The 14,720-nt window shown below is 39.3% G+C and overlaps 1 protein-coding gene across 2 annotated transcripts in view; it reads left to right on the top strand.

Moving 5' to 3' along the window:
- taf2.S (TATA-box binding protein associated factor 2 S homeolog) overlaps window positions 1–14,720 on the top strand; it is a 65,423-nt gene that overhangs the window by 40,517 nt on the left and 10,186 nt on the right. For both annotated transcript variants that reach the window (XM_018223921.2, XM_018223920.2), the window contains exons 19-22: window positions 3,251–3,444; window positions 3,592–3,731; window positions 8,059–8,128; window positions 11,800–11,909. In XM_018223921.2, coding sequence (XP_018079410.1) covers window positions 3,251–3,444; window positions 3,592–3,731; window positions 8,059–8,128; window positions 11,800–11,909 — 514 coding nt within the window. The remainder of the gene's footprint in view (window positions 1–3,250; window positions 3,445–3,591; window positions 3,732–8,058; window positions 8,129–11,799; window positions 11,910–14,720) is intronic.

Raw genomic sequence — 14,720 nt, 5'->3', positions numbered from 1 at the left:
TACCGTCATACTTAGAGAAAATTGTAAAATGAGCTTGCTGTTTAAAGGGCAACTATCGTGAAAATGAAAATTTAAAGGAACAGTAACACCAAAAAATGTAAGTGTTTTAAAGTAATGAAAATATCATGTACTGTTGCCCTGCACTGGTAAAACTGATCTGTTTGCTTCAGAAACACTACTATAGTTCATATAAACAAACTGCTGTGGAGCAATGGCAGAAATTGAAAAACGGCTATATGGCACAGGTTAATAAATGGATAACAGATAACACCATTAGACTGACAGAGATTATTTGTTATCTGCTGTGTAACTTGAGCTTTTTCTCCTTTGAATGGCTGCCCCCATTGCTACACAGCAGCTTATTTATATAAACAATAGTAGTGTTTCTGAAGCAAACACAACAGTTTTACCAGTGCAGGGCAACACTGCATGATATTTTCATTACTTTAAAACACTTTTATTTTTTGACATTACTGTTCCTTTAATATAAGCTTCATCATACTGAAATAAGAACCTTTCTAAATACAATTAATTAAATATTATGTACTGTTACTGAAATAATCAAGTTTATCTTCACTATTCCTCTCTCAGCATCTGTTTCTCCTCATTCTGTCTTCATGCAACAGTTGGGTGTCAGATGAATGATCCAATATATCTTATAGGGGGGCTCCTTTTCCTAGAAGATGTATTAGAGCTCGATCTATTAAAATCACCATCATGTCTCTCTACATGCAGGATTTGTGCCAAAGGCAGTTATTTTGTTGGATTTTGTTTGTACTGGAATCAGTTATTTGAGTGAGCTCTAATACATCTGCTAGGAAAGGGAGCCCCCCCTATAAGATATATTGGATCTAACTGTCAATGAATATCTGACACCCAACTGCTGCATGAAGAGAGAATGAAGAGAAACAGATGCTGAGAGAGGAATAGTGAAGATAAACTTGATTATTTCAGAAACAATGCAAGAATATTTAATTGATTGTATTTAGAAAGTTTCTTACTTCAGTATGAGGACGCATATATAATAAATTTTTCCCTTTAAGGTAATGCAGTGTACAGATCTTTATATGTAAAGCTCATCCTTTAGGCTTTGACTTGAGATTTATTATATGCATATGCCGACAACCTTCTCAGTTAAGCCGTTTATGCCTTACTTCTGTATTATGTCACAGTTTTATACATCAAAACTACAGTTTCACCCGCAGCATTTGTTAAGCTTTCCACCAGTAACATTAGGCATATGTGCCCTAAGAGAGTTCCTACCCTGTCGATTTCTTCCATTACATCAGCACTATATAAAATGTAGCTGCAAGAAAGGTTCCCTTTATATCCAGGCTACGGAGCCCTTCCAACACGAATACGTATATAGAAAACAAGATTCTGTCTGTTAAACATTATAAGCTCCTCTCCGTATCTGATCTTGTTCCCACTTAGTGAATCATCTTCTCTGGAAGGACATTTGGCTCCTTTTGTTAACGCAATCGAACGCCAGGAAATTATTTTAATGAGTTTAGCATGGGCCGTTACAATGCTAGCCGAGTTTATTTCAGTATAATAAACGCAACGATTTGACATGGCAGCTGTATAGGTAACGCCAAGATTTGGGATTTAGCATAAATCTGCATTGTTTATGTGCTTTGGACTTCTGAGGCCTATAGTTCCTTTCTGTTACAAATAGCATACTGTGTTGTGTTCTGATGTGGACACTTAAAGAGGAACAACTGCGTTAATGAAAATATCATATAAGCTTCATCATACTGAAATAAGAAATTTTTTAAATACAATTAATTAAATATTCTGCATAGTTTCTGAAATAATCAAGTTTATCTTCACTATTCCTCTCTCAGCATCTGTTTCTCTTCATTCTCTCTTCATACAGGAGTTGGATGTCAGATATCCATTGACAGTTAGATCCAATATATCTTATAGGGGCCTTTGCTAGCCGATAAATTAGAGCTCATTCAAATAAATAATTCCAGTACAAACAAAATCTAACAAAATAACTGTCTTTTGCACAAATCCTGCATGTAGAGAGACATGATCTCTGGTGATTTTTAATAGAGTGAGCTTTAATGCATATTGGACCTAACTGTCAATGAATATCTGACACCCAACTGCTGCATGAAGACAGAATGAAGAGAGGAACAGATTCTGAAAGAGCGATAGTGAAGATAAACTTGATTATTTCAGAAGCAATGCAGAATATTTAATTGATCGTATTTAGAAAGTTTTATTTCAGTATGATGAAGCTTATATAAAATTGTCATTTTCGTGATAGTTCCCCTTTAACGTTTGGTTCAGCACCCAATTGGGGCTCCTAAGCTGTGTAAGGGTCTCCATGTTTCCCATTAACTATATGTAATTTTTTTCTACCTTAGAGAATAGTAATTAAACCAGGTAGAGAACAAAGGTCCTATCTATAGGAGATGGGTCACTTTCAAGTTTGATATATCTAAGTATAATTTGCAGAAGTTTGTCCTTTGCTCCTGCTAAGCTTAATGAATTCCCTCGGCTAATTAAGCCCCATAACCATGTTGTGTTAAAAGCAATGGATTTCAAATAGGATCTGGGATCACTGTGCTCGGACTTCTCTTATATAAAGTAGGGATGTATTAGAGCTTACTCTATTAAAATCACCAGACATCATGTCTCTCTACATGCAGAATTTGTACAAAATGCAGTTATTTTGTTAGATTTTGTTTGTACTGGAATCAGTTATTTAAGTGAGCTCTAATTCATCTGCTAGGAAAGGGAGCCCCCCTATTTTGGATTCGATCGAACCACCAAATCCTTCCGAAAGTTTCGGGTGAATACCGAACCCGAATCCTAATTTACATATGCAAATTAGGGGTGGGAAGGGGAAAACATTTTTTACTTCCTTCTCGTGACAAAAACTCATAAGATTTCCCCTCCCCGTCCCTAATTTGCATATGCAAATTAGGGGTGGGAAGGGGAAAATATTTTTTACTTCCTTCCCGTGACAAAAAGTAACTCGATTTCCCTCCCCGTCCCTAATTTGCATATGCAAATAAGGACATGGTTCGGCCGGGTAGAAGGATTTGGCCAAATCCGAATCCTGCTGAAAAAGGCTGAAACCTGGCAGAATCCCAAAACGAATCCTGTATTCAGTGCTTCCCTAATATAGTAGGCCGTCAAACAATTGCTGCTTTGTAAAGGAAAAGAAAGTGAGACAACTGTTTAATTGCAGTTTTATTCCAATCTTTTCTAAATGCAAATGTCCATTTTTCAGTTTTCAGATAACTACTACAGAGCGGAGCTGATTGATGCGATGTCCAACTCTGTAACACCCGCAGTGAGTGTTAACAACGAATCCCGGACCCTGGATAATCTGAATGCCGATGTCCGCCTGATGCTTGAGGAAATTACTCGTTTTCTAAATATGGAGAAGCTCCTGCCCAGTTACAGGCATATTATAACAGTGAGGTATGTTTTTCTTTCTGCTCCGTCTAGGCTCAATACAAGGCAGAGCTTATGGGCACCTCACACATCATCACTCAATAACCCTAACTGTTTATCTGTGCGATGGTTAAGGACTTGGTGAACTTTATTTATTTTTTTTCTCTTTAAAAGCTGCCTGAGAGCCATTCGCATTCTACAAAAGAACGGCCATGTTCCCAGCGATCCCACTCTGTTTAAGTCATACGCAGAGAACGGACACTTTGTGGACGTCCGAGTGGCCGCACTAGAAGCAGTTGTTGATTATACAAAAGGTAAGATAAAAACCTTTTCTGTATTAGAATCCTTGAGTTTTGTTAAAGGGATGCTGTCATGGGAAAAAATGTTTTTTTCAAAACGCATCAGTTAATTGTGCTGCTCCAGCAGAATTTGGCACTGAAATCTGTTTCTCAAAAGAGCAAACAGATTTTTTTTTTATTTAATTTTGAAATCCGACATGGGGCTAGGCATATTGTCAGTTTCCCAGCTGTCCCCAGTCATGTGACTTGTGCTGTGATAAACTTCAGTCACTCTTTACTGCAAGTTGGAGTGATATGACCCTCTCCCTCCCCCCAGCAGCCTAACAAAAGAACAATGGGAAGGTAACCAGATAGCAGCTCCCTAACACAAGATAACAGCTGTCTGGTAGATCTAAGAACAGCACTCAATAGTAAAATCCAGGTCCCACTGAGACACATTAAGTTACATTGAGTAGGAGAAGCAACGGCATGCCAGAAAGCAGTTCCATCCTAAAGTGCTGGCTAGGCTTAGGCGAATTTGACTCGTTGCGTTTCGCCAAAAATTTGCCACCGGTGAAATGTCGCTGATGCCCATTAAAGTCTATGGGCGTAATTTTTTTTTTTTGATGCACAACGGCGTACAAGTCTATGGGCGTCATTTCCACAGCAAAACAAGGCTAAAAAATTCGCCCATCCCTAGTGCTGGCTCTTTTTTAGCACATGACCAGGCAAAATGACCTGAGATGCACCTACACACCAATATTACAACTAAAAAAAAATAAACTTGCTGGTTCAGGAATGACATTTTATATTGTAGAGTGAATTATTTGCAGCGTAAATAGTGTAATTTAGAAATAAAAACGACATCATAAAAATCATGACCGAATCCCTTTAAGTGTTGGTATTCTGTTGTGGGTCTCCTTGGGCTGATACCACATCAGTAAATGTCAAGATTATGGCATTTCCAGTTCAGTGCATTATGAAAAGCTCATTAAAATACTTTGATTAATTAGTTCATAAATGTACTTCAATTGGATTATTGTCCATGGGATTCTGCATCAGCAAACCCAGTGCTGGGCTCTGGGACAATGCTCCATCCCTTCAGAGCCCAGTTCTGATTTTCTCTCTATGTAAGAATCCTCTGACCATAGAATGCTTTCCGCTTACAGGGGTGGTTCACTTTTATGTTAACTTTTAATTTGTTATAGAATAGCCAATTCTAAGCAACTTGTCCATTGGGCTTCATTATTTATTTATTTATTTTAGTTTTTTTTAATTCTTTGCCTTTTTCCTCTGATTATTTCCAGCTTTAAAATGGGGGTCACTGACCCCATCTAAAAACAAATGCTCTGTAAAGCTCCAAATGTATTGTTATTGCCACTTTTTATTACTCCTATTTCTTTTCAGGTCATCTCCTATTAATATTCCAGTCTGTTATTCAAATCTGTGCGTGGGTGCTAGGGTAATTTGGACCATAGCAACCATACTACAAAAATAGCAAGCCTGAGAGCTGCTGAATAAAAAGCTAAATAACTCAAAAACCACAAATAATAAAAAATGAAAACCATTTGCAAATTGTCTCAGAATATTACCAACTATAGCATACTAAAAGTTAGTTTAAAGGTGAACAACCCCTGTAATGCCACAGTGTTCCTGATTGGTAATGGAATTGCCCATGGACAGTTTGTTTGTTGTTGTCACAGATGAGCGAAACTAACCCTAAAGGTGGCCACAGGCACAGAGATATTATTGTACGAAACAAATTTTGGTACCATATTGGGTGTGCGTGTACGGTGGGGGATGAGCTAACCGATATCGGTAGAAGACTTGGATATCGTTTGTTTCATCAATCGGCTGGTCGGAAAATTTTGATCGGACGCCTTTAAAGCACCCAAACATCGGCCATTGTTAGTGCTGATAAAAGTAGAATTCTATTGTTTCTATCTGTATATCTGACGATTCAGCTCTACACGTGTGTATTGAAACAATCCATCTTTCCTGGAAAAATATTTTCCAGGAAACATTGTAATTGTATCGTGTATGGCCTCCTTAAAGGGGTTGTTCACCTTCAAACAACTAGATCTTTTAAGAGAGATCACCATAAATGACAACTTTTAACAATTACTTTCTATTTTCTATGTGTGACCGTTTTTTTCTAATATTGAAGTGTGAAGTGTCAATTTTTCACCTTCTAAAGCAGCTCTGGAAGGGGGGTCGCCGACCCTGTAAACTGTTATAAATTGATACATTTAGTTTATCTTTGTCCCTGCTGAGCAGAATCTCTAGGTTTCATTAAAGGCAGCTGTTAGAATTGATACAATAATAGAAATGGATCAAGTTATTGTTGCAAAACTGTAACAGTTTACAGTCTGTACCTGAATTACTGAACTGCCAGACTCAACCAGAGACACGAACATTCAACTTTAAAGGGGTTGTTCACCTTTGAGTTAACATTTAGTATGATATACGGAGTGATATTCTGAGACAATTTGCAATTGGTTTTCATTTTTTATTATTTGTGGGTTTTGAGTTATTTTGCTTTTTATTCAGCAGCTCTTCAATTTGCATCTAAAGCAGTGCTGTCCAACTTCTGTGGTTCCGAGGGCCAAAATGTTACTGGCCTATGTGGTGGAGGGCCGATAATGGAAGTCAGTGTTGGCCACTCCCCCTTTTAAACCATACCCACTGTAAACCACACCCATATTACCACAAGAACTTTTAAGATCATATCCACATTAACGGTGGTAGCACACCAAAAAACCAAATGGTTGGTGCTCACTGCAGGGAAATCCCTCATCACTCATATGTGAAATATTGAAGTCATGTTAAAACATACCCTTAAATCCATATGCCTCATCCTCCCCTGTGGATAATACAACCCCCCCCCCCAACACATGATTAAACACCTTAGGGGCCCTTAACAAGAATTTCCAAATGCTAACAAACCCCAAGAACAAACCCCTAACCTGCTTACATCCCACAGGTAGCGTAGGGCAAGCAGAGAATGACACACACAAGCAGCACTAAGTAAGCAGAGAATGACACACACAAGCAGCACTAAGTAAGCAGAGAATGACACACACAAGCAGCACTGAGTAAGCAGAGAATGGCACACACAAGCAGCACTGAGTAAGCAGAGAATGGCACACACAAGCAGTACTGGGCAAGCTGAGAATGGCACACACAAGCAGCACTGGGCAAGCTGAGAATGGCACACACAAGCAGCACTGGGCAAGCTGAGAATGGCACACACAAGCAGCACTGGGCAAGCTGAGAATGGCACCCACAAGCAGCACTGGGCAAGCAGAGAAGGGCACACACAAGCAGCACTGGGCAAGCAGAGAAGGGCACACACAAGCAGCACTGGGCAAGCAGAGAAGGGCACACACAAGCAGCACTGGGCAAGCAGAGAAGGGCACACACAAGCAGCACTGGGCAAGCAGAGAATGGCACACACTAGCAGCACTGGGCAAGCTGAGAATGGCACACACAAGCAGCACTGGGCAAGCTGAGAATGACACACTCAGGGAGGGAAGGCAGAACAGAGCAGGAGACAGGGAAAGCTCTCAGTCTAATATGTACTACATACAGTGACACAGTGCTGGTGCCCCATTAGCATTTTGTATAAAGTGTGAACAGGTGAACAATCCGTTTCACAGGGGCGTAACTATAGAGGAAGCAGACCCTGCGCTGCAGGGGGGCCCAGGAGGTATAGGGGCCCCATGAGGCTCTAGTTCATATACAATTTCAATAAATATTGATAAAACAAGACAACCTCTGGATATGTTGGGGGCCCTAAAATTAATTTTCTGTGGTGCCCAGTAACATATAGTTATGCCACTGCCGTTTCAGTCTGGGTCTCATGTGTGAACAGTACAGTCCTTTAGGATATAAACAATCGAGGTGTCACAAGTGTGAACAATACAGGGGGATCACAGGTGTGAACAAAACAGGGGATTAGTCTGAATTTGAGGTTTAAACAATGCAGGGACCAGTTAATCTCTGTAGTGATACCTTTTAAATCTAAAGGGAGTCAGCGACGCCCATTTGAAAGATGCAAAGTGTCAGAAGAAAAAGGCAAATAACTATAAAACTATAAAAAATAAATAATCAAAACCAAATGAAAATTTGCTTAGAGTTGGCCATTCTATAACATACTAAAAGTTACCTTAAAGGTGAACCACCCCTTTAAATTTAGATTTTGGAAAAAACTGTAAAAAATAAATAATGGAAAGTAATTGAAAAAAGTCTTTATTTCTGGGAAACAATCTGAAAACGGCTGAACTGAAAAAGTGTTTAAGTCTGGAACAGCACCATTTCAGCAGGAATATGGGTCTAAAAACCAATATCAATTTTTTGTTAGTTGACAGAAGCTGTGAAGACCTGCAGTGGCTCCTAAACATGGCGCAGAATGATCCTGTCCCTTATATTCGGTAAGTAGAGTAAATCAATGTTGGTTTGTACACATGTATGTGAGGCTTGACATTAATGCACTCAGCCTGGTGCTTATTTAGGAACTGTTCACAAAGAGCATCTTTTGAATAATATTGTACAGTAGATCATGGGCAGGTATTCTCTGTATTACTTGCAACCTTGCTTTGTGTTCCTTTGTTGTGTACGAGTTAAGGTGGCCATAGACGCACAGATAATATCGTACGAAACGAATTTTCGTCCGATATTCGTTGCGTGTATGGTGGGAAAAGAGCCGACCGATATCGGCAGAGGACTTGGATATCGGTCGGCTCGTCGATCGGGCTGGACGGAAAATTTTGATCGGGTGCCATTGAAGGGACCCAAACATCGCCCATTGTTAGTGCTGAATCGTCAGATACAGGTAGAATTCTATTGTTTTTTGCCGTATATCTACCTGTATATCTGACGATTCAGCTCTACACGTGTGTATTGAAACGAACGATTTTTCTTGGAAAGATCTTTTCCAAGAAAGATCGTAATTGTTACGTCTATGGCCACCTTAAAGCTGGCCATAGACGTGCAGATTTACCTTCACATCGGACAAACAATCGTTCAGTGCCATCTCCCGACCTGCCACTAACCTTTCAGATCAAATAAAGTATTAAAAGAACAGGTCAGCCGATGTTCTGCCCCTGACAGCAATCGTACAATAGTCCGACAAAAGCTGGTGACAGTCTCCCACTGATATCATCAGATCGGCAATACATGCAGAGATATTATCAGCAGCCGACAGAAAACTTCTAACCTGTCTGATCAACTGAACGACTCATCCCCATGGCACGAAAAATGTCAGAACTCTCCAAACACAACCTGAAAAACAGAGATTCCTACAATCAAATCTTTGCATCTATGGGTGGCTTTAGGGTTGACAAGCAGTACTGTGGGTTGATAATTCTAAGCAAATTTACAATACACATTTGTTACACATTTAGGGGCATATTTATCAAAATCTGATATTTTCTTAGTACTTTAATTAAAAAAGTCCAACCAAACTGAATTCCAGGATAGGAGCTTGTTTATTATATTTAATCCGATCGGGGACCAACCCCGAGCAGAAATCACAAAATTTTTTTCTGCCTTTTTTCCCGAAAGGCCAGGATTTTTGCCCTAAAATTCCAAAATAGTTGGATTTTTAAATAAATAATGCGAATTACAAAAGTGCTTAGAATAACACTCATCAATTTTACATTGACTTGTTTTCAAGTTTTACTTATCCTTTAAAGTGGAAAGCCTCTCCTTATAAATTTGGTAATAGGTTCATATAACAAAATCCGTGCAGTTACTCACATTGCTTATTGTGCCCAATATTGATGCAGGCCGGGCCTGAGGTTTCGGGCCGACCTCACACTCCTCTTCGCCGGTGGGGGTTGAGCTCTTCTCCTGCTCTCCCCGCCCGCCAAGTTGCAGTGCCGACTTCAGACTTCCGGGTTCTTCTTTTATAGACGCTGCACCTGCTCACCCCACCCCTTTTGTGACATCGTTGGTGATGCAGGTCTATGAAAGGAAGCCGATAGGCGGGCGCATGTGCAGGGAGGGCGGGCTTCGTGCGGGTCGGGATAAAAACCCGACCGGCACATCACTAGTGCCAATGATAGTAAAGCCTTCCTATGTTTTAGCCAGTCAGATTATTGTGACTTCCTACTTGTGTAGAGATAGTTTATGACATTAAGTGGGATCTGTGCTCGTTTGTTCCTTTTCTGCTCTGATGTTTTTCTGCTTAGGAAAAAAATTAGAAACCATGTCTCAAATCTTTTCTAAGCAGAAATCAGAGCAGCCTCTTTCTTTCTCCTGACAACTTCCTTGACTACTTGGTGGTCAGAAACTGAGCAGCAAGTGGAGCTGTTGTAACAAAATTCATTTATATTAAAGGGATCCTGTCATTGGAAAACATGTTTTTTTCAAAACACATCAGTTAATAGTGCTACTCCAGCAGAATTCTGCACTGAAATCAATTTCTTATAAGAGCAAACAGGTTTGTTTATATTCAATTTTGAAATCTGACATGGGGCTAGACATTTTGTAATTTCCCAGCTGCCCCTGGTCATGTGACTTGTGCCTGCACTTTAGGAGAGAAATGCTTTCTGGCAGGCTGCTGTTTTTCCTTCTCAATGTAACTGAATGTGTCTCAGTGGGACATGGGTTTTTACTATTGAGTGTTGTTCTTAGATCTACCAGGCAGCTGTTATCTTGTGTTAGGGAGCTGTTATCTGGTTACCTTCCCATTGTTCTTTTGTTTGGCTGCTGGGGGGGAAAAGGGTGGGGGGTGATATCACTCCAACTTGAAGTACAGCAGTAAAGAGTGATTGAAGTTTATCAGAGCACAAGTCACATGACTGGGGGCAGCTGGGAAACTGACAATATGTCTAGCCCCATGTCAGATTTCAAAATTGAATATAAAAAAATCTGTTTGCTCTTTTGAGAAATGGATTTTAGCGCAAAATTCTGCTGGAGCAGCACTATTAACTGATTAATTTGGGAAAAAATGTTTTTTCCCCATGACAGTATCCCTTTAACAGCACATGTATCCCTTAATATGTTCAAATAAAAAAAAAAAATAATGAATGTAAATGACAAAAGAGCTTATCAATTTTACATTCACTTATTTTTAAGGTTTACTTGCCCTTTAACATAGTGTAAATGGTTTCTATATTCTACACATTGCTATGGCTGGCTTCCTGTGATTAAACTAAAAAAATATCTCTCTAGTCATGCTATTATTGGTTTATTATATCCTATTAAAATACAACAATAGACCCACATGTAGCCCAATTCGTTTCATGCTTACCCAGCACTTACTCATAGGCAATCCCAATCACATGGCTTCCTGTGATGCCTTGGGGTGTAACTGATTACAGCAAAGAGAATAGGAGAATTGTGATTGGTAGTCTAGGTGCATGCATGCAGAGTATGTCTCGGGCTTGCAGGGAATACACAGTTGGGTTTATGACATTGCCTATGTGTTGTCATTTCCTTTCATATTCACCTCTCAGCTGCTACTGCTTTTAATTGGATAAATCTCTTTATAGAGTTATTGGGGCTGTACTTAAAGTTTTTTGACCCTTTATAGTCATGTGGTTGTTTTTCATGCAGTGGAAGGTGACCTGGGTCTTGGTTTTGGGTTTCTCTCTAGCACCCTCCATTCTGCTCTCCAATTCTACCCCAGAGAGTCACAGTAGTTCCTGACAACAACACAGTGGTCTTTTATGCAGCCTGTACAGTAAATGACCCCTGATATGTTTGATAGGAATTTTCCTTCTTGTTTTATGGTGATTGCCCTTTAATTTGATACATTTTCCCCTTCAGGCAGATATTGGGCTGTTTTGGTTCATATTAACTGCATTTTCTGACCATATTTGCTCCTTGGTGGTCAGTTGAGCAATAGGAGTTTCTGTATAGAGTAGAATGAGTAATTGTAATGTGTTTGTACCAAGGCTTATTTAGCTCTTCCTTATCATTACGTGTGTCTGTTTATCTCGCAGCTGCTGCACCAAGGATGTTTACTGTGGTTTGTTCCTTGGCAATATGTTGTCCTGACCTTTTATTTTCAATTCAGTTTTAAAACTATAATACTTCTCTGCCGAAATATAAATGTACTGTCAATTCCATGTTTTTTTTTGTTTTTTTTTTATAGGCACAAGATCTTCTACATGCTCTCGAAGAACCCCCCATTCACCAAAACCATTGAGTCTCCTCTGTGCAATGAAGCTCTAGTTGATCAGCTCTGGAAGCTTATGAATTCAGGTACGCCAGTCACTCCAGATACTTGCACCACTGTCATCTTCACTAAGTGCCCTGATTTCCCTGCGTCACCCTTCACTCACAAGACTTATCAATTACTTTAGTCCATAAAACCACACAGGGAGCTTTCTAACGTGGCTTAGGACAAAATAGGCAAATAGCATTCTTTGGAATACACAATGACGAGTACTATATCAAGCATGATGCAGTGATTAGTCCTGAGCGGATTTATTCACCAGCCATGGATTTGCAGCGAAATTCAGAATTTCGCCTGCATTGTAAGCTAATTAAAGGGCATGTAAAGGCAAAGAAATTACTTTCTTTAATGAAAAAGAAAACTATCTCCAATATATTTTAATTAAAAAATGTGTACTGTATTTATAAGAAACCTGACTATGCAGTGAAATTCTCCCTTCATTTACTGCTGTGGATAGGAATTGTCAGACAGTCCCTAACTGCTGAGCAGGGAAACAATCATACTTATGAACAGCAGGGGGAGCCCCCGCCTTACTTCCCAGCCATGCAGAACTCAAGCAGCTTTGTTTATGACGATCCCTAAGCAGCCCAGACCACACTGAGCATGTGCACAGTCTTGGTCTTGCAAAGATGTTTAACAAAGTTACAAGATGGTGACCCCCTGTGGCCAACTTTGAAAGCATAAATTATTTGTTTGATTAGGCTTGTGGTGCAGTAAGTTCATGTTCATATTTAGGATACAAAATACAGCATTTCTAGCCTTATTCCATTTTAGACTTTACATGTCCTTTAAGAGTTTGTTGTTTGTGCTCTGTGTAACTGTGAACTTCTTGTAAATTGGAAGCCACGAAACCGCTAACATCTCTAAGAGGGCAGATATCTTTTGAAAGTCAGACATTAGCAGTGCAGTTTTCCATAGCCTCGGGAGGCACAATGTGAATGAGAAATGTTCTCTCTGAATGTATTTTAGTTAAAGGGATACTGTTATGGGAAGAAACTATTTTTTTTTTTCAAAACATAATCAGTTAATAGAGCTGCTCCAGCAGAATTCTGCACTGAAACCCATTTCTCAAAAGAGCAAACAGATTTAATTTTTATATTTAATTTTGAAATCTGACATGGGGCTAGACATATTGTCCATTTCCCAGCTGCCCAGTCATGTGACTTGTGCTCTGATAAACTTCAGTCACTCTTTACTGCTGTACTGCAAGTTGGAGTGATATCAAGCCCCTCCTCTCCCCCCAGCAGCCAAACAACAGAACAATGGGAAGGTAACCAGATAGCAGCTCCCCAACACAAGATAACAGCTGCCTGGTAGATCTAAGAACAGCACTCAGTAGTAAAATCCAGGTCCCACTGAGACACATTCAGTTACATTGAGTAGGAGAAACAACAGGCTGCCAGAAAGCAGTTCCATCCTAAAGTGCTGGCTCTTTCTGAAAGCACATGACCAGGCAAAATGACCTGAGATGCACCTACACACCAATATTACAACTAAAAAAATATACTTCTTGTATTAGGAATAACATTTTATATCGTCTGAATTATTTGCCGTGTAAACAGTGTCATTTAGTAATAAAAACTACATCATAAAAACTATGACAGAATCCCTTTAACTCATTTCCTCATTATATGGACTGAGATACCTTTATGGCACAGTTTGGTGTTTCTTGCTTCAAAAAGTAAACAACAGGGCTTATTGCACCTGCCTTCTAATTGGGATATGTGATCTCTTCATTGGTCACACAAACTCGCTGACTGTGCAAATGAAATGAGAGGAAATATGAATCTATTACTACATTGTTTCATAGTACTCTGAGAAGAGAGTTGTGGTAATCTGCACGCAGCCACAGTTAATAAATCTTTTGGATACCACACACACTGCAGTTGTGTTATCCCTTTTGGGTTCCATTTGGGGGTTATTTTCTTTTTGCTCAAATTTCCATCGGAAGGTGTGAAAGAGATTTAAGCCCTTTAAATATAAAAGGCTTGCGTGCATTTAGATTCCACATGGCAAGCATATTGCTTAAGCGAGAGCCAGGTTTCAGTTTGCTCCAAGGAGCCAAGTTCTTAATCATGAATATGCACTTCCCATTTTTATTCTCAAACTCAGATTTTCTGTATTTTTTTTTTTTTAAAACAGTCCAAAGGTAGCATGTAACTCTAGTAAAGTTCGTCCAGCTGAGTAATATCAGGGGTGTATTATTTTGAACTAGTAGTTATAGCTTCACCTCCAGTTCTAGACCAGCACTATTTTCAGTGGGGTTCCTTATGAATAAAACAAGCAAGAACGTATGGGCAATCTCAAATCCGTCTCCAGAGACCCTAATACCCCTGTGTCCACTGTATGTTTTAATAAGGGGAAGAATTGCGAAAATGAAAATGTATTATTAGCTTAAGCATACTGAAATAAGAAACTTTCTGAATACAATCAATTAAAAAGTCTGTACTGTTTCTGAAATAATAAAGTTTATCTTCACTATTCCTCTCTCAGCATCTGTTTCTTCTCATTTTGTCTTCATTCAGGAGTTGGGTGTCAGATAATCATTGACAGTTAGATCCAAAAGCCACGATATAATACACAAAAGCCACGATTATCTTGTATATTATATCCTTATAAACGGTGACTAGTAATGTCATCAGTTATAAACTGTGAGTAGTGATATCATTTGTCAGATGAATGATCCAATATATCTTATAGGGGGGCTCCTTTTGCCTAGAAGATGTATTAGAGCTCACGCTATTAAATCACCTGAAATCCTGTCTCTCTTCTACTGGAATCAGTTATTTCAGTGAGCTCTAATACAACTGCTAGGAAAGGAGCCCACCCCTATAAGA

The sequence above is a fragment of the Xenopus laevis genome, chromosome 6S, assembly GCF_017654675.1.
Source record: "Xenopus laevis strain J_2021 chromosome 6S, Xenopus_laevis_v10.1, whole genome shotgun sequence".
NCBI lineage: Eukaryota > Metazoa > Chordata > Amphibia > Anura > Pipidae > Xenopus > Xenopus laevis.
Note: the sequence above shows the minus strand (reverse complement) of the source record. Positions and strands in the feature narration are given on the sequence as shown.